At 34.8% G+C, this 21,059-nt stretch overlaps 1 protein-coding gene and 1 long non-coding RNA gene across 3 annotated transcripts; both read right to left on the bottom strand.

Annotated features, from left to right (window-relative positions):
• Window positions 1–62: 62 nt before the first annotated feature.
• On the bottom strand, window positions 63–16,278 carry LOC107870053 (translation factor GUF1 homolog, chloroplastic). 2 transcript variants are annotated; one of them, XM_016716445.2, is made up of 22 exons: window positions 15,684–16,278; window positions 12,639–12,815; window positions 11,585–11,671; window positions 10,343–10,399; window positions 10,107–10,172; window positions 9,207–9,269; window positions 8,786–8,830; window positions 8,531–8,631; window positions 8,126–8,222; window positions 7,330–7,401; window positions 6,545–6,699; window positions 6,405–6,462; window positions 5,908–5,988; window positions 5,720–5,806; window positions 5,004–5,075; window positions 4,772–4,906; window positions 4,390–4,463; window positions 3,455–3,542; window positions 2,811–2,888; window positions 2,204–2,279; window positions 2,036–2,076; window positions 63–265 (listed from the first exon to the last, which is right to left on the bottom strand). In XM_016716445.2, the coding sequence occupies exons 1-22, from the start codon at window positions 15,915–15,917 to the stop codon at window positions 170–172; spliced, it is 2,040 nt and encodes a 679-aa protein (XP_016571931.1). In that variant the 5' UTR covers window positions 15,918–16,278; the 3' UTR covers window positions 63–169. The 2 variants fall into 2 exon arrangements, with proteins under 2 accessions (XP_016571931.1, XP_047268313.1); XM_047412357.1 differs by lacking the exons at window positions 63–265; window positions 2,036–2,076; window positions 2,204–2,279 and having other exon boundaries at window positions 2,857–2,921; window positions 15,684–16,083.
• Window positions 12,887–14,224, bottom strand: LOC124898658. Its single transcript, XR_007055370.1, has 2 exons — window positions 13,941–14,224; window positions 12,887–13,695 (listed from the first exon to the last, which is right to left on the bottom strand). It is a non-coding gene; the product is annotated as an uncharacterized LOC124898658 (long non-coding RNA).
• Window positions 16,279–21,059: the final 4,781 nt, after the last annotated feature.

Here is a 21,059-nt window from a genome sequence, read left to right as displayed (position 1 = left end):
CAATTGTAATACTGTGTTTAACCCCCACCCCACCACCCACCCCGCCACCCCACTTTCTTTTCTGCATTTTGAAAACTTGCCAAAAACAACAACGAATTCAGTATAATCCGACAAGTAGGGTCTGGCGAGGGTAGGACGTACGCAAAAAACCTTTACTAATAAAAATGAATTATAAGACCTCTTTTTCAAGTTTTAATACAGCCATGAATGCTTCCTGAGGTACATCAACTCTACCAATAGCTTTCATTCTTTTCTTTCCTTCAGCCTGATGAAAAAAAATACAGGAAATAAATCGTTATGCGTAATCGCTCGACCCAAGTTTACATACAACAAGTAAACACGACAACCATAAGAAGCGATACGAGTACAAAAGCGTAGTTTACCTGCAACGATTTCACAAGAAAATAATTGAACAGTATTACCATCTCATATTAGAAGGGGAGCCTTGGAGTAACCGGTAAAGTTGCTGCCATATGGTCACAGGAGGTAACGGGTTCAAGCCTTGGAAACAGCCTCCGGTAGAAATGCAAGGTAAGGCTGCATACAATACACCCTTGTGGTGGAGCCCTTCCCCAAGACACCGTGCATAGCGGTAGCTTTAGTGCACCGGGCTATTACCATCTCATATTACTTCCTCCTCTTCAATATGAGTGTCTTAGTTTGAATAGATACGGAGTTTAAGCAAAGAGCGGAGACTATTGAATCTTCTGGTTTTAAACTATGTGCGTGATGTGCCAAGAAGTTCTCTGAATCTTTTGGTCTTAAACATGCTACATAGGATGTAGGAATTACCGAATTAGAGAGTTACCAAGCATAGAGAGACTAAAAAGGGAAGTAAGATACTTGGATTAAAACGGTGGGAGTAACAGATCAGGGAAGAGTGTCGATATAACTAGTTGATAAGTACTCTTACCACCTCGAGAATCTACGATTTCCTCCAAATTAAAGAGTCTCAGAACTGAAGGCCCAATAGCAATTGGAAACATGACCAGGCTAGGTACTGGATTTAGATTATACTACTTTTTCAAGATTTGCTAAAGAAAAAAATAATAACAGAAACACAAGCTAAAAGATGATGTAGCACCAGAAGGCAGAAGGGAGAACCGTAAAGGAGAGAAACACGAAATGGAGGGAAAAGGATCTTATCGAACCTAGTCACTTGTTGGGAAATAATGAGAAACAAGAAAATGGAGAAACCTCAGTGAAAACGTAAACGTAACACTCTACATTGGTTATCGGGGTAGTCGGAGAGGTCCAGGACTGAGATACCAGGTAGCCCTGAAGAGTCAACTCCAATTGATACAAGAAGGTTGTAGGAAAATTCTGATCGTGCATGGTGCCTGAATGTTCTAATATATGTGGTTGTCGGTGAGTGAAACCTCTGAACCGCGACATGGGAACACGCCTTAACGGATTTTCTCCACGGGAATATATCAAGCATCATGGTGGTGCTGGTTGATGCACAACATTTGGAGAAAGGAAAGCTCGGATATCCCTAGGGGACTGCCAATAAAGGGAAGATCGGGCTAATGCAGCATCGCTAAAAAATGCATGGCAATAATATTTCTCATCTATGTAACCAGACTAGTAATTTGAAATTTCTCATCAAAATTGTGATACAACGTGAGAAATAAAGGAAATGGGGACCGCGATTTAGAGAAAGTGTAAGAATGATCTAAACCTTTTTTAGTTGAACTTCATAATGTGAGCTTATCTATGTGATCTAAGAGATACTAGACCTATTTGAAGCTTCAACATCTACAAGTGTTATTCCTTGGGCATAAGACAGTCCCGAAGATGCCACGTGATTTCTAGTTCTGGGTAGTATAACAAACCTAACCGTGTAGCGCAACTCACAAAATGTGAAAATCATGTTGTAAATAATTTGATTTTCTTTGCACAATTAAGCATGAAACTGGTAACAGCACAAGCAAATACATTTAAGGAATACAGTCTAACCATCCATTATGAGGAACGGCAATTAACAAGGATATCACGTAAGGCACTTGTTTCTGGGAAAAGGAGTGCAAGGTACCTGTTTCTTGAGCAGTTTCTTTTTTCTTGAAATGTCACCACCTACATAAACAATATGGAATGTAGAACAAATTAAGAGATTCTAGATTCTCATCAGCAGCAGAATGAAAATTCTTACGAGTGACTTCGATATCTATATCGGACTGTTAATATCATCTTGTAATCTTACCATAGCACTTGGCAAGAACATCCTTCCTGATAGCAGATATAGCCTCGCTGGCAATAACTTTTGAGCCAATGGTAGCCTATCATGAGAAATTAAGCATTCAATAAAACTAATATGCTATGACAGGGATTAGCATTCACTGCAAAATTGCTTCACCTTGAATCCATGTTGACCAGATAAACACATAATAGCAGGTTGTTTAAATTTACTGATAGCTTTGATCCATAACGTGCATAGTTTTAGGTCATGGAGATTTATGTTTTGGTATATTAATAGCACAAGACTGTCTCTTTTGAAAAAAGTCTACTCCTCATACAAAAGTCTCCATGAATCAATCTTATGCTTTCTGAAAGTACACATTCAAACAAGCACATATCTTTTGTAGTACTAGAAAGAAAACCAAAGTAACTAAGAGTTTTTCCTTAATAAGAATCAAAGCACGAAAAGCATAGCAATGATATCCTAACATTATATATCATCGCAATGAGAAACCACCAAGAATAAATGAGAAAATCTTCTCCTCTTGGAATGAAAAAACAATGTGAAATATGAAAACTCTTTACAAAAATTCATTATCATAAAAAGCAAAAAGATGACCAATTCGTACTACCTGGATTGGTACTTTAAACATTTGTCTGGGTATTAGTTCTTTTAGCTTTTGGGTTAAAGCCCTTCCGACAGAATATGCCTGGACAAAAGGAGAGCAAATGTTACATCATACCTGTGCCAAGACAATAATGTCTCAAATAAGATGAAATAATTTCAGATTGGTAAATGAAGTAGAAAGTCAAGATACCTGCAAACTGTAGACTCAATTAATAATCATTTTTATTTTTCCACAAAGGTTGAAGATTTCAATAAACAGTAAATAAGATTATAGGAGGAAATGACTTGGATTCCATCAATAACGAAGAAAAGAAAAAGCTTTAAACAATTGCCTGCCAGTCTATTTTCAGGTACCTAGTGAATGCTCCCGTGAAAGACAACTTATATTCTGTTAACCTATATTCATGAGGCATGTATGTGGAGTTCTTCCGAGTTAAGTGCAGTTAACTGTAGCTGACATTGGATAATTTACTTTTTACATTATTTCCATGAGAAAAAACTCCAAATCTTGTCATCAAGATAATTTAACACCGTCACTACTGTCAAGGAAAAGTGCACCAGAAGAACTTTATGCAGTAGGTTCTTCTCTTTTACATGAATTTGCTTTCAATTTTAAGCACAAACACATGTTAGTAGGTACTTCCTTACCTTATCTTTATGTACAATTGTTGCCAAGGGTTCGACACGATCACCATTAATGAGAATATCAAGCTTTATCAGATCACTTTCTGTATACCTGGCAGGCACAATAGAGTGGATATCTCATAAGCAAGTTATCTGCAATTCATGAAATAAAACAGCAATAATCTTTGAGAATCGATGAAAATATCTTTTTACGCATCCAGATATTCCATTAATTTAGTTGTGGATCAAGCTAATGTGTAATTTAACTGTAAGCATTCATGAACAAAAATACCAAACGTACACATGATTCAGAACATCAAACTAAATGTGTGCCTTTGACACACTCAGCAGAAATAGTGAGAGCTCTCTTCAGATATACCTACCATGAAGGTCACATGTAAAAGAGTTCTTAACTTTAATGTGAAGACACAGAGTGTCGAAAAGTCTGACCACTGTATAACTGTAAGGTTTAGAATGTTGAAGTCAAATTCATGATACAAAAACAAAGAAGTAAAAATAACTAGATTGCAGCGGTTGCTTACGACCTATTAACTTTTACAATTTTTTCATGGAATAATACTAGGGATCTTCTTTCTGCAGCAAGATCATTTGGTTCAAGTTAACAATTTTTTTACGCAAAAGCAAAAGAAGTTCCTATAGGCTGATTTTGTGTGGAAAGAGATTTCATAATGTTCTCCTTTATAAGAGGAAGTGGAAAGGTACAAAAGAAAATGTGAATACAAATTTGTCTCCCTTACCTTGGAAAAAATTAACCAACTGAATGTTCATTACCCGAATTAAATCAATCGTGCTAGAAGCATGATTTCACTATGTTCAGTAAGAACTTAAAGTGAAAATAAGACATGGGGTTAATAGCTATAAGTGTGTGTAAGTTTTCAGATTATTAGGAGATCAAATCATTAGAGATAGACTTGACTCTGCATATTATATTGACTTACCCGATGAAGGAGTATTCCATGCTTGCATAACCTTTGCTTCTTGACTTCAGCTGATCAAAGAAATCCCCAACCATCTGATGAAGAAAATTGACACATCATGACTGGGCAAAGAAAGATACAGCTCAACATTGATACACGTGCTCACATAAAAACAAAAGAACAGTGGAATTCTTCCTTGATAAAAAACAAAAGAAAACAAAATTCCACATGGAATCCTTACAAAATGAATACACAGCATATATTGTGAAGTACCAAAACAACTAGTGAGAAAAAGACAGCCGCTCACATTTTACATCCTCTGGATTGAAAATTACCCTACCCCTTTTACAATCCACAAAGGATGCTGCATCAGGGCACTGGTTAACTAGTTATAAAATAGTACCTCAGCGAGTGGCAATTCATATATGATTGATGCTCTATTCTCGGTAATATACTTCATCTCTTTGAATATTCCTCGCCGATCTTGAGCAAGTTCCATAAGAGAACCAATATAATCTTTTGGTGTGAGCAGCTCAATCTGAGTGGAGAAAAATCACAAGCAGATGCCCAACTAGTTAGAAGTGAGACGGCATCAAAAGACAAATTTTACAAGAGTCGGGAATTCAGAGAGCAACCCTAACAAATGGCTCCTCAATTGACCGTCTTTTTCCAGGTTCAGGAAGCAAAGATGGATTTGAACACTCAACCTGAATCAGATCAGATGCATGCATATAAAAACATAGCATCAAAAGACAGACTCCACTAAAAAGTAGCAATATTGGAAAATGAACGTAGACAACTTGAACGGATGAAAGCTTAAAAGATGAAAAGCAACACTCCAGGTTATAAAAGATAAAGTTCCTCAATTAGAATGACCTTTCTTTTTTGTGTATCATAAGTTCCTCTTGTAAGTTTTCAAATTACATAAACCTCCCCAGTCTTGTCTAACCAGAGGCAGGCAGATTCAGGATTTGAAGATTGAAGGTGACATGATTTATCAGTCTAAATGACAACATCAAAAATCTGATTGTCCTTTCACTAGAAGTTGAAATAATTGACTCTTGTAACTGCCTTACTGGTAAAAGCCATCATATTTCCTATTATGCTATATGGCATAGACAGAATACAAAAGTCTACGGTTTCACGAATGCAAGCAGATATTTCACAAGGTTGTCTAAACCCAAATAATTTAAAAGAATCCGCAGTCAATTCTCCTCATACCAGAAATACATTATCCCATTTATAATAACCTTTAAAAAGTCCACATTTAGAGCTAAGCTCTGCCAATTTCATTGGAACAAATAGGCACAACTCAGAATAAAAAGTTTGAATACATGAAAAGAGATGTTACAGTTTCACCATCTATACAATTGACTCGGTAAACGACACTTGGGGCTGTAGTTATCAGAGACAAATTGTACTCGCGCTCGAGCCTTTCCTGGTGAAACAAAAGTTTATCAGAGCACATGACAGCACAGCCATCAAGGTAAAAGAAAACCAAGTTATTAGCAGGGAAGTTAACACAAACATTATTCTGACCTGAACAATTTCCATGTGAAGAAGACCCAAAAACCCACATCGAAATCCAAAACCCATAGCACTTGAAGTCTCTGGCTCAAACTACAAAATTAGAATCATGAGAGAAAATTCCTGCATAAATTTGCAACTTTCAAGTTCATGAAAACTATCCATAACAATTGCCACATCTCTCATTATTTCAAACACATTGTTATAAGTGAAAAGGAAGATAAAATGGCTAGTACACTAGAATATGCATAAATCTGCAAGTAATAGTTGGCAAAGAACCATAATAGGGTCGAATTCGTGTGAAAGCATAAATCTGAACAAAACTAACATTGCCAACATAAATTGGAAATCATAAAAGCCAGAGTAGAATAAATGACGCAAGGTGCAAAAGATTATGAACATTGACTACAATAATAATGCTCGACAAGTTTTCAAAAGTATTGCTATGAGAATGTTCAGGAACTTAGCAGAAAACTGTCATATTTATACTGCAAGTCAATTTTTTAAACCTTTAATGCAGCATCATTAAGTTGCAATTTCTCCAACGCATCACGAAGCTCACTAAACCTGCGGGAATGTTGACAACCAGTTACAGGGGCAAATCTATTTGAATTCATATATATAAATAAAGTATTAAATAGAAAAATACTGGTCGGCATCAACAGGGAACAAGCCACAAAAAACCATTGGTGTAGCCTCTTTATATCCTGGTAGTGATTGTTCAGCTTTTCTTTGGAAGTGTGTTATAGTGTCACCCACCCTAGCATCAGCTACGGACCTTATGGAAGCTGAAAGAAAGCCCACCTGAAATGATAAACTGAAAAAGTGAAAATCTTACAATCCCATCATTTAAAGAGACCTGTTTAAAAATGAAGATTTGAAGGTACCCCAACATGATTTGTTATTGCTGTCAAATCAATTATTAGTTTCTTTTTCATTTTTCAATGATTTGCAATACTTTAATGCGATGATTTCTCGATAATTTTTTTGATAGGTCAGGGGTTCGAGCTGTGGAAGCAGCCGCTAATGCTTGCATTAGGGTAGGCTATCTATATCTAACGCCTCGGGGTGCGGCCCTTCCCCGGCTTCTCTAGCGCGGGATGTTTTGTGCACCCGGATGCCCTTTATTTTGGTGTCTAGGCCAGCTTATGAGCACCTACCTAACCTCCCACCAGCAAAGGTACCGAGTAACTCTAGCCATCACAGTTTAGGTAGATGGGAAGAAATTACCTAGTATTATTGTCATTGTTGGGCATGATTTCTCAATAATTAACTGTAGAAGCAAATCCATCTGTCGGTTTAGGTTGTAGCAGTCTGGGAACTCTAAATGTAGATGTGGTAGATAATTGCTTATTGTGTTTTTGACGAGAGGTAGATATTTTTTCTGATAAATAAGAAGTAGCAAAATTAAATTAGTCAGAGAAGATATTTTACCTCTCCAGCATATAGCTGATCAACTTGCAACTGGTTGGGAGATAAAACTCCTAATTCATCAGCATAATAATCCTGCATTTGTTGTAGTTGAGAATAAGCCAACAGGTATTTGTGATCTATCCATTAACCGAATAAGAGAAACGGAAAAGAAGGTCATCTCTTGTAGACTGGTAAGGAATTAAGAAAATCCTTGTAGATAAGAAAAGAGGATTTAAGTAGAGACTAATACAGCATCAGAACAAGATGCCTTCAGGATTTAACACATCGATTCTAATCAGAAAACTAATAAAAAGAAAAAAGAAAGAAGATAAACAGAGAAATAGTTTTCCACTGATAAGGCTGTATGTCAGAAAATGTCTAATTCTTTAAGACCTCAGGAGGTCAATGATATTACTTTATCAGATCCAAAGGGTTATTCAAGATTTGGAGGTTCTAGAATGAACTACTAATTCTATGGAAAAAAGCGTACTATTTCTTGTAGAAGATTTTCTTTTAACACACATTAGATGTTCTAGCATTGAACCCCTAATTGTATGAAACACAAAAAACTTATGAACTCTAAAAGATTACTTTTTCACACACATAGGTTTTAGCTGTACTGCCACGAACTGTTCTTGCCTTACATTCTCTTTGGGTGGCAAATAAGATCTTCCTTTTCGAACAATAAGTCAGACTATGACTCTCAACACCGGAGCACATAGAATCAGCAACTGTATCACAGAATATTAGGTGATGTTTTTCCAAATGGCCACCTGGTACAAAAGAAAAGGTAAAGCACATAATTAAGAAACCATACCTTCCCACTGGCCATAAAAAGCACTCTGTCACCTTTCTTAATAGTTCCATCAATGACTCGAAAATAGACAATAACACCCCGATATGGATCATAGTAACTGCAAAGGGGAACAAATTCAGTTAGTTATGAACTTAAAATATGCTATTCCAAAATTTACATCAATACATGTTAGCAGCTCTTAAAAAATTTTCACAACGTTAGAATTTTGCTTGCAAATATGTGTGACATCTTACAAAGTAAATATTAGATAACATCAGTAATGTTGAGATTAATATCCAGTATTTAACATTGAGTATTACAACAGATTCAAAATCTAATGAGTATTACCATGCATAAGCTATCCAATATCTGAAAATAGTAGTAAAATAACACTAGTATATTCAAAGGGCTATCAATCAGATATACCTGTCAAATATAAGAGCCCTCAGAGGCCTTCCAGCAGTATCACCTGGAGGTGGAATCCTCTGAACAATCGCGCTTAGAATTTCAGTAATACCTATTCCTTCCTATGAGGAGAAAACACGCATCAAATTCCACACGTTGTAATAGGGTAGTTGTTCAACCACTACTTCACATTTTCTTCTCTTTGGAGAAAAGTAGAATCGGCCATGTATTCTTTGAACATAAAGAATGGAAAATGAGTGTTACAAAAGAACTTACCTTAGCTGAGGCGTATATTGCATTGCTACAATCCAGGCCAACAATCTATACAACAAGACGAGTTGATTCTATGGTTAAATGTGAAGTTACAGAAGCGTCAAGTATCTTTTTCCTTCAATCATATCCTGACAGCTATACAGAAACCATTGACAGCAAAGCATGGAAAAACATGAATTATTAATAAAGGCGTTATAATGGTCATCTAACCTTAGAGAAAATTTGCAAAAAAAATATAGAGAGCAAGTAATACTAGTCATAACAGCATTAGTAATATTGAGAATGACAACCAGAGGGGTAGCAAGAATAATAGCCATAGCATATTGATTTAGTGGCGCAGACATTTATAATGGTACACAAATAGTTTCTAAAATTATAGCAACAGACACAAAAATCCTGACTGCATTTATACCAACAAACCAACCTCTTCTATCTCTTGACAAACACGACTTGGCTCAGCCCCTGGAAGATCAATCTTGTTCAAAACCTGAGGAGAAGAATCATATCTTGTAAATAAATATATAACTAAATAAGTACAAAACAACATGATTTGAAGATAACAATGACAAAAGAACTGAGGCTTCATAACGAATAACAAATGATGAGAGCGCCCCTGCATCCCGAGCATGATCTAGAGACTGGAGCACATTAAAAAATCAACAAACTAGTGTGTAGCGCTCCCTAACACACTTTGGAAACCCGCGAATAAGAAATGATGAGAGCAAAGACGCCCCTGCATCCCATGCATGATCTAGAGCACATTAAAAAATCAACAAACTAGTGTGTAGCATTCCCTAACACACTTTGGGAACCCTTAAACAGAAGCTACATAGGAGTCTACTAATTAGAAGCTCGGGTGACATTAAAAGGAGAGCAAAGAAAAGAGAAGGAACTCTTAAAAAATTTGGTTGCTGATGATATACAAGAGGAGCATCTTATATAAGATTCTTAGTATATGGACAATAAAGGTACGTATTTAAATTCCTACAATTGTATACAGTATATTCTAAAATGCTATATGTTTTACGGAACAATCTTCATAGGATTCTCAACTCAAGTTCAATTAATTAAAACAAGTATTGAATGAAGACACATTTTAATCTATAACTTAATCAATGCTGTGGACTTTCAACAGTCTGGAAACACAGATTAAGCGAGTTTAAAACCATTAATCATGAATTGCTTGAAACCATTAACAATAACAAATCCTGAAACACCAGAAATCAGCTAAGATTTGCCACAATTGAAACATCTGATATAGTTATGTGATTAGAATGTAAGTCACGATATATCAATGATACACATTAGCATTCCACCAGCTTACCGGGATGATCTCAAGATTGTTTTCCAATGCTAGATACACATTAGCCAGGGTTTGCGCCTCTACTCCCTATAACATAAGAACTCAACTTCAGATTTGGTCACTGCAAAGAGCTCCATTTATTGTATAAAATGAAATACAATAGTCATATTCTTTAATTATAGCAACTTATTGGAACTGCAACTTAGAATCATCATTATCGTATGAATTAAAAATATACAGGAGAGACGTTTTTAAACCTGGGAAGCATCAACAACAAGCAGTGCACCTTCACAGGCAGCAAGAGACCGAGAGACCTGATATTAGTGAAGAATTAATATGGCATCAAATGGAAATCAGTTTGTGTTTCACAGGAGATAAATCCACAAAATCAATCACCTTTGCACACAACAAATGCGGTATGCATTTTGGTGAATTAGTCTGCTAATTTATAGCATATTGGGTGACTCCACTAGGTTAGATGAAAGTCAGATAGTCATTAGAAAACAGAGAGCAAGGTTTAAGTGAAAATGCATTATTTACATTTCAACACCAATGTAAATGATCAGCGAGTCATGTCAACATTTCCAAAGCTAAATTATAACAATCGGTAAGGAGTAGGATATTTATAGTTGGACCCACATATATTTGAAACCGATCTCACTTGATTATCCCCTAACAGACAACTCAGAAAAGAAGTTTTACGAAAATATTAGAAATATATTGATCCCAATTTATGTGGCGGTTTTTGACTATGCCGGGAGTTTAAGAAAGAAAGAGGTTTTTAAAACTTGTGGTTTAAAATAAGTCATAGCCATACAAGTAAATTGAAAAATTTTAAGTTAAATTATTTCTAAAAAAGAAGCATGACATTCTTTTTGGGTGGATAAAAAGGAAAGTATGTCAAATAAATTAGAACAGAGGAAGTATTAGATAAATGCTATAAGTAAAATTGTTGGTCTCCGATCTCTTTCAAGATCAATAATTGTACATAATAGTAGGCTTAACCTCTACAATCTCTTTTGCTTTGGTTGACTCATTTCGAACGAACCAAATCAACAATAACACCCACCAATTAATGGCATATGTCATGGTGAATGCAACTTACAATTTGAATCCTTGATGAGCTATTCACCACACAAACCATACAATGTTGTTAGATTCAGATTGGATAAGAAATGATATAGTTTAAGTTATGACCAGGTTCAGCTTTGGTACATGAAGTCCTCAATTTAAGATGATGATGCAATCATTTCATATATAAAGGAAATTTTCCTGTAATATTGTTACAGGAGCAACACAGATTCCTTGTTGTTTTGACAACATCAATATCTAGCTCAGTAACCCGCTTATCCTGGAATATGAACCATGAAATAACAACCATATGCATACATAGTTTCTAGACTTTCTACATTATAAGATTAGGATGATTGGCAATTGGCATACTGTAAAATTGAGGGTTAGCACAAGACTTTCATGTTAAAACCGTCTCTGCCACATACCTCATACGAGAAATCTACATGACCTGGAGTGTCAATCAGATTAAGGCAATATGGTTCATTTTCATAAATGAAACGCATTCGAGCAGCCTGCAACAAAAATCTACATGAATTTCCTATGTTTGCATTACAACAACAACAATATATCCAGTATAATGCCACAAGTGGGGTCAGGGGATGAAAAGATGTACATAAACCTTACCCCTACCTTTCGTGGGCAGAGAGGTTGTTTCCAATAAAACCTCAGCTAAAGAGATGTAAATGAAGAAGGTTTGCAAAAATAAGCAAAATAACAAGATATAAGGCAAATGAGGCAGATAAACACGGATTGCAAATAGAATTATCAATACTGAGACAAAGAAGGGTTTCAAGACATAATTCAAACTTTGGTTGACACTAATTCAAACTTTGGTTGACACTCTTGCAACTTTAGTCAATTAACATAATACTGCTGTAAATAACATATACCATGGGACTTTTTTTTTTTTGACAATTGTGGTGTCCAGGCAGCTTTTGCGTACCTCGACAAAATCCACGGGATACCTGCCACGTCCCACTAGCAACAGATACCAAGTAACTTTGTCCACCAAGGCTAGGACAACTGGGAAGAATCACCTAGTTTTTTTGTCTCTGCTGCGATTTGAACCTGAGACCTCAGGTTCTAACCGACTTCATTGACCACTAGGCCACACCCTTAGGTGCCATATACAAGGGTGTCATATACCATGGGAATTTATTATGTATATTGTTGGTTATGTTGGTTAGCTCATCCATAACTAGCGCAAACAAGCATGCACTTGATGTAAATCCCTCTTGTAAGTTCATGCTTACGGAGAACTCCTGTGAATCTCCTACACACTTGTGACTGTTCCTTCATGGCATTTATATACTTGATGAATTTCTTTCTTCTCTAGTTCCCACCACATGATTTTCCTATCTTCATAAATCCTCAAACACACTATTATCTATACCAGAAATCTTACCCAAAGCTCACATTGACACCAAGTAAATATTTCTTTTTCCTTGTTGGGGTTCTGGAATAGTAATTACAATGTACCTGCAATTTGATAGTGATGCCTCTTTCTCTCTCCAAATCCATATTATCCAAAAACTGTTCCTTCATGTCTCGGCTCTCTACGGTTCCCGTCATTTGCAGTAACTTATCTGCCAACGTCGATTTCCCATGATCAATATGTGCTATAATGCAGAAATTCCTTATATTTGATATTGGCACCTATACATACAAAAATAGCAAATGTCAATTCATCTAACCAAATGAAATATCACAAAAACAATGAAAAACCAAAGCACTTAAGTTATTTTTATTTTTATTTTTTGATAAGGTAAACAATTTTATTAACGGTTTGGGGAAACCCCGTATACATATGCCAAAAGAAGAGAACACATACCAAAATATGGTTCTCAACAAAAGAGGTCCAGTCCTCTATACAAATTGGGACATCGAAAGTACACCAAAAGTAAACTATGTACAAAACACTACTCTTTAACTTTACGAAATCAAGTTCAACCCCTTCAAAAGCCTTCCTATTCCTCTCTTTCCAAATGACGCACATGACTACCAAGGTTGCAATGCTCCATGCTTTCGTGCTTTCCTTCCCTCTTTTAAGAGTCCAACTTTGCAAAGCCTCCTTCACTATGCCTGACATGACTCATTGTGTCCTAAACAAATTTAGGGCCACCTCCATAACCGACTAGCCACCTTACAATTAACATGAAGGTGATTCGTCCATCTGTCCTAGCCTTGGTGGCATAGTTGCCTGGTATTTGTTGTTGGTGGGAGGTGGCAAGTATACCGTGGATTTAGCCGAGGTGTGCAAAAGCTGGCCCGGACACCACGGTTATCCAAAAAAAAGAAGATGATTTACACTTTCGCCGGTACTTTTACACATGAAGCACCAAATGATCTAGACTAGTTTTTACAAAACCAATGAATTTTAACCTATGATATTAGAATAATTATCATTTTCTATAAGATAATCATTGATCAATTAATCCTTGTCAAGAGATTTACCTATAATTACCTCATGAATGAGCTGATTGTGTAAATACTTTTTATACATCTGCAGTTTTTATGCTATCAATGAATTTTAACCCTGTGATGATAAGTTAGAACAATTTTTACCAAATAATCAATTAATCAAGAGATTTATCTAACCTACTTATAGTCTATGTTGCTCGGACTCTTCAAAAAAATCATAGGGTGCGCATGTCAGGTCCTTCAAAAGTAGTGCAATTTTGGAGGATTCGACATGAGCGCGACAACATTTTTGGAGAGTTCGAGCAACTTAGCTTATAGTTACCTAATAAGTGAGCTACAACAACAACGACAACAACATACCCAGTGTATTCCCACAAAGTGGGGCCTAGGGAGGGTAAAGTGTACGCGGTCCATACCACTACCGCATCTGAAGTAGAGAGGTTGTTTCTGATAGACCCCCGGCTCAGGACATATAACAAATATAATCAAACAAAAATCATAAAAGCAACAAAAAAAAAAGGGATATCACACCGTTATATAGTAAGGGAAACAAAACACCCACAAAGTGATATTGTAAATTAACTATACAAAAACATCACCAAAATAACACGAACGAGAGGCTGCAAAACACTATAAGCACAAATAAAAACAGAGCACACTTCCCTACTATTACGAACGTACTCCTACCTACTATCCCTCTATCCTAATTCGCGTCTTCCACACCTTCCTATCAAGACTCATGTCCTTCGTAAGTTGTAACTGCCTCCTGTCCTGCCTAATCACCTTCCTCTAATATTTCTTCAGCCTACCTCTACCACGCCTAAAACCATCACCTCCAAACTGGAGCATTCAGAGTCCCTCCTCATCACATGCTCGAACCAATGCAACCTCACTTCTCGCACTTTTTTATACATAATGAATGAATTTTAACTTGTGATAGCAAATTAGTTGCCATTTTTTAATATAATCATAGTACTTGGACTAGCTCACACGCACCTCAACTAATTTCTAATACTATAATTTATTCCAAAAACACCTACTAAACGACCGTCAGTGCATATAAATTAAACACAAAAAAGCAAAATGAAACCTTCATTATCCGGTCTTTGCCGGAACGAGCAATGACACATAGTCTATGTTGCTCGGACTCTTCAAAAATATGACAGGGTGCAAGTCAGCTCCTTCAAAAGTAGTGCAATTTTAGAGGATTCGACACGATTGCGGCAACATTTTTCCAGAGTCCGAGCAAATTAGCTTCTAGTTACCTTATAAGTGAGCTGATAATTTAAATATTTTTTTTATACATAATGGATGAATTTTAACTTGTGATAGCAAATTAGTTGCTATTTCTTAATATAATCATGGTACCCGGACCATGCACCTCGACTAATTTCAACACTATAACTTAGTCCAAAAACACCTACAAAACTCACAAAACACAGAAAAGCAAAATGTGACCTTCATTAGGTGGTCTTTGCCAGCACGAGCAATGACTTCAAGGTCCGACACAGGTGCAACAACATTTTTGGAGAGTCCGAGCAACCTAGCTTATAGGTACCTAATAAGTAGTGAGCTGATTGTGTAAATATTTTTTTATACCCGTCTTTTTGACATAATTAATGAATTTTAACTTGTGATAGCAAGTTAGTTGCTATTTTTTTAATATATAACCATGGTGTCCGGAACATCTCGCACGCACCTCGACTAATTTCAACACTATAATTTGGTCCAAAAACACCTACTAAACTCACAAAACACAGAAAAGCAAAATGTGACCTTCATTAGGTGGTCTTTGCCAGCACGAGCAATGACTTCAAGGTCCGACACGGGTGCAGCAATATTTTTGGAGAGTCCAAGCAACTTAACTTATAGTTACCTAATAAGTAGTGAGCTGATTGTGTAAATACATTTTTATACCCGTCTTTTTGACATAATTAATGAATTTTAACTTGTGATAGCAAGTTAGTTGCTATTTTTTAATATATAATCATGGTGTCCGGAACAGCTCGCACGCACCTCGACTAATTTCAACACTATAATTTAGTCCAAAAACACCTACCAAACTCAAAAAAACACACAAAAAAAAAAAAAGCAAAATGAAACCTTCATTAGCCGATCTTTGCCAGCACGAGCAATGACTTCAATGTCAGTAGCAGCTGTTTGACATTGCACAAACAACCTCCTACTCCTCCTCTGCCGCTGCCGTGGCGCTCCAACTCCACTGCTGTTTTTGAAGTAAAAATTTGTAGAAATATCAAAGCAATTCTGCTGATGAATAGTTATAGGAATTTGGTATTGATGAATGAATTTTGGGCGCCAAAAATTGGTACTCGCCATTTTGCTAATGGCTAGCTCACTCTGTGTGTGTGTGTGTGTGTGTACAATTTTTGGCTATATTTGGTATATCTTACTGTGTGTGTGTGTGTGTGTTTTGCAGCCACGAGATGAAAGATAGACAAGGAAAATTATGGAGGTGGTTAATTGAATTGGACCATGTATTATAATTTGGCATAATATAATGGAGTATATAAACTATGCCTTTTAATTTTGGATCTCAACCTTTGCAAAAACGTAAAGCGAGGCTGCATACAATATACAGTGATCTAATTTAGTTGATGGAGTTAGAATTTTTATTAAAAAGAATCAAAATTTAATAAAGCAAACATACAAATTAATCGAAGAGAGGTTAATATATACTATAACAAATATAATCTAACTCATTTTAATTTATATTTTTCGTATCTTAGATATAAATTTATATATACTACAAAACCGTATATGAGATTTTTACCTCACACGGTTCCTCGTTCAATTCTTTTGAATTCATTGGGTCCTTTCTCGCATTCGAGAATTTCCCCTTCTTCCACGATCTTTCCACCCGAAAAATTAACTAAGACCAATTTAGTCACATTTTTTGTGTTTCGATTGAACACTATCTATTTTTGATTATTCACAAAGGATAAGATTATACTCTTTATCAAATATATGCGGATTGAATCACGATCTTATATATAAAAAGAACAAAAGATCTCTCTTGATCAATCCCTTTGCCCCTTATTCATAAAATAAATAATGTTGAACGCATATAAATAGTATAATTTTATGTCGAGGGGTCTAGTGCGTTCTTAGACCCCACACAAGGTGAAAGCTTTAATGCAACGAGTTGTTACCATTTAAATAACATAAACATACACTTCTAACTTATCATATTTACACAAATATTCACCCGTACAGAATAATTATAAAAATCCAACTATTATATATTGTTATTGAATGGATCGGGAGCTGATTATGTATCTCGATAAATTCAAAATTTAAAAATATATACCGAGAGCTAATTATATATCTTTACAAAGGAAAAAATATATCTTTATTGGATGTATTATGTATCTCGACAGATTCAAAATCGAAAAAAAATGCATTGGAAACTAATTATGTATCTTTACAGAGAACAAATGTATCTTCGTTGGATGTTTCTTGAGCTAATTATGTATCTCGATGGATTCAAAATCCAAATTTTTACTAATTATGCAAAATGTCAGAATTTTCTATATTTAAGCTCCAAACTGTCAGGATTTATATTGTTTTGGCCAATTTAAAATCAGCATAAAATAAGGACAAAAGTGCAAATGACTACCAACTTGGGCTTCTCAAGGAAATGGGCCTCCATCTTTTGTGATGTAAATGGGCCTGAAAATAGAGTAGAAGATGGGCCTCAATCTTAAGGAGCTCTTGTTTTTGGAACAAGCTATCTCACATGCTTTGCCCTCCTTTTTAAATAGGGAAATAATCACTTTTTTATAATTAAAATAATTAATTTAATTTTAAAAAAAAATTAGTGACATGTTCTTACTATTGTAAATATGTCATGATATGTTTAGGATCATAAGTTTTGAGTGTATATGTGCACTAAAGTGTTTGCTACGCGCGTGGTTCCGGAAAGACCAGACCCCAAGGGCCAAGAGTCTATTGTATGCATCCTTACTTCATATTTATGCAAGAGACTGTTTCCACAGCTTGAACTTGTGACTTCCAGGTTACTTGGCAACGACTTACGAGTAGTGGCGGAGCCAGGATTGCACCAAGGGGATTCACAGGTGAACATACGAACTAACCGAAGGGGGTTCGACATCTACTATTTATACATAAAAAAAAATAATTTAACCATGCATATATAGTACAATTTTCCGTCGAAGGGGATTCGGATGAACCCCCTACCTTATATGTAGCTCCACCACTGCTTACGAGTTACTCCAATACTCTCCTCCTCTCACTTGAGTAAATTGAGACCTAAAATAAACAAACAAATAAAGTATTATTGAAATTGCTCCAAAAGAATTATAGATAAATTAACCATTGTAGTTTGAAAACAATTGAGGGACAATTGTGTTTAATTTTAAGACTTTAGTGACTAGTCCCTTGGAGTTTGATAAATTGAGGGACTTTTGTGTAATTTTAGAACTTTTTTTATTTACACGTAAATCGTGTTCGTTGTATACGATTATGCGGCACATTTTTTACTGAGAAAAGGGTAATACAGTCATTTCACTCAAACCGTCATTTTGCTTAGGATTTTGCTTTTTCTATTTTTTATTTTTTTTTTGAATTCTTGATTTGGTTACTATTTTGTGTAGCTATGTGACGAGGAGGTCATAGATACAAATACGCTCTTGTGGTCCGACCTCTATTGATTGTTTCGCATATCTATTCTATTATGATCGACTCAAGATATCAGAGGAGCGTCGTTATCTTTATTCGAACACGATCATAGTGAACAAGTAACGATGGAGGGAGGAAATACTACTACTACTACACTCATGGGCGGAGCCATCTATATCAAAGGGTGGTCAGGTGCACATTATTCATCGAAAAAAAATATTGGGTATATAAATTAAATGTTAGCTATTATGAGTATGTATTTATTTTGCATGTCTGTAACGCAACTGAAAAAAAAAATGAACACCTTTCATCATATTCCTGACTCCGTCACTGACTACACTTCTATTAGGGTTGGACATAAATTACCGAAAATCGAACTACCGATCCGAACAAAAAAAATTGGTAATTGATATTCGTTAATTCAATATTTGGTATGGTATTTGAGAGTAAAATTTTAATATTTCGGTATTCGAGATTGAGTTTGGTACAAGATATTAATATCGTTTGATATTTTATATTTACCGAATATCGAATTCTCTCACTCTCTCTCTATATATGTAATACGATATGTCTAATCAATTCAACAGACAATAGTAGTATCATCCCAAAAAATCTCTTAGACCTTGATAATATATTTGTAAAAATCGTATTCCGAATATGATATTACCAAAAATCGTATTATGGTATTGCCAAAAATCGTATCGAATCAAATTTTAATTTATCGATTGCCGAACCAATTTTATAAATATGGTACATGGTATATACTTTCAAATATTGATTACTAAATTATCAAATTCGAACTTCGAACCGAATATCGAACGTAGATGCTGCTACTACTTTACTAACATGTCAGTATTGGAGTCAACCAAGGAAACTTGTAGCCAAAGAATGAAAAAATTAATGGGAATTGGTACAATTTGGCACATCAACACTACCATAGCATTTACATTTACAACACAACATTTTGACCAAAATACCTTTGTTGGTTAACTTGTCTATGTCAATTAATTAAGTTATTAAATGTGAAAGGGAAATAAAATATAATTAGGGGGTTGACATTTTTAATTTCTTTATGTTCACCATTAAAGATGCAGCTAACTTTCAACTACTTTCAGACCACTTTCTCAAATGACTTTTAGCTATACTCCCTTCCTTTAGTTTTAATTGGCCTCTTATTAAAAATATTTATTTCAGTTTAATTGTTCCTTTGATGAAATCAAGATAATTTTATTATGATCTTCCAATATTATCCTTAATATTAAATGACTAAACAAAGTGTACTTACTCAAATTTATATTTTCAAAATATAATTGATAAGGTTAATTTGATAAAATAACCCCCTAATTAATATTTTCTTAATGTGTGTGCCAAATCAATAGGGATCAACTAATATGAAACAGACTCGTTCCACATTTTTTAATTTGATTTCTCATTTTAGTTGTCCTTTTCAATTATTTTTTTTTCCTTTTTTACCCTTAGTGTTAATTATTTTTTCTCTAAATTAAAATGTAAACATTATTTAATAAGAGTATTATGGTAAAATAATCATATAATTAATTATTTTTCTTAATCAATATATAATGTCAAATTGAAACGAGTAAAATGGGACGAAGGGAGTACTAAAAAGACAAGACAAGTTGTCTAAATTATATTAATTATTAAATACTTGCTATGCCTATTAATTTTATCATAAAACAGGCACAGTAAACTGTATCAATACTGGTTGTAATGATGGTATAATATACAATAAACAATAATGTATTATTATTATTATTATTATTATTATTATTATTATTATTATTATTATTATTATTATAAATTCAAACATATAAGTTGCTTTAACTACTTAAACAGAGTATATTCCCCTTTTTTTTTTAAAAAAAAAAACTTACTATAAGATATGACTATAATTTGATTTATTTTAGTATTATAACCAGAGAATATGGTGCGATAATTGAGATCCCTTCATCGTTATTCAATGTAAATAGAGGTGGATACATAATTTATTGTCCGAGTTTCTCATTGCCCCAATAGCTATTGTGTTGTAATTTTTTTCATATTAACATGATAAAAAAATATATATTTTTTAAAATATCGGCCAAATTTCATAATATTTGACTCTCAAAAAGCAAAACGTGACAATAAAAGTATGGGGAAAAAGTCAGAAATATACCTAAATTTTGACGAAATTTATTGCAACACGCTTCAACTTTGCGGGGGGTCCTCTGACCCCTTAATTATTTATTATGATATTTCTATAGCATATATTTATCTAACGAGACCACTTAAGACCTCACATAGTGGTTCTGTTGAATAAATATATGCCACAAAATACGATAATAAATAGTCAAGGAGGATTATAATACCTCACAAAGTTAAAGCATGTTACAATAAATTTCGTCAAAATTCAGATATAGAACTGTTTTTCCATAAGAGTATTAATGGCGCCCGCCCTCAAGTGGCATATTTGTGTACAGTAAGTCAACACGTACAAAATATTCATAAAAAATGAAGAAGAAGAAAAAGAGAGAAAATCCGCACATAATCTTTAACAAACACCATAGTCCTCATCCTCAACAACTATCTGTTTACTAACAATAATATAATAATAAGAACATAATAATGGTGAACAAACAATAGGTTTACCTTTGAACAACCACAACAGTTATGTTATACGCGCCGAGATATTGTAAGTGACAGAGTTGCCTTGGTGTTACCATCATCACAACATGATCATTTGTTTGTTGTACATCTTCTTCATCCGCTCAGGTTCTGTGCGATATAGAGTGACTTTGCTACAACGATCCACTGAGATTTAGC

Source organism: Capsicum annuum, chromosome 5, assembly GCF_002878395.1.
Source record: "Capsicum annuum cultivar UCD-10X-F1 chromosome 5, UCD10Xv1.1, whole genome shotgun sequence".
Taxonomy (NCBI): Eukaryota; Viridiplantae; Streptophyta; class Magnoliopsida; order Solanales; family Solanaceae; genus Capsicum; species Capsicum annuum.
This window is presented reverse-complemented; position numbering and strand designations above follow the sequence as displayed.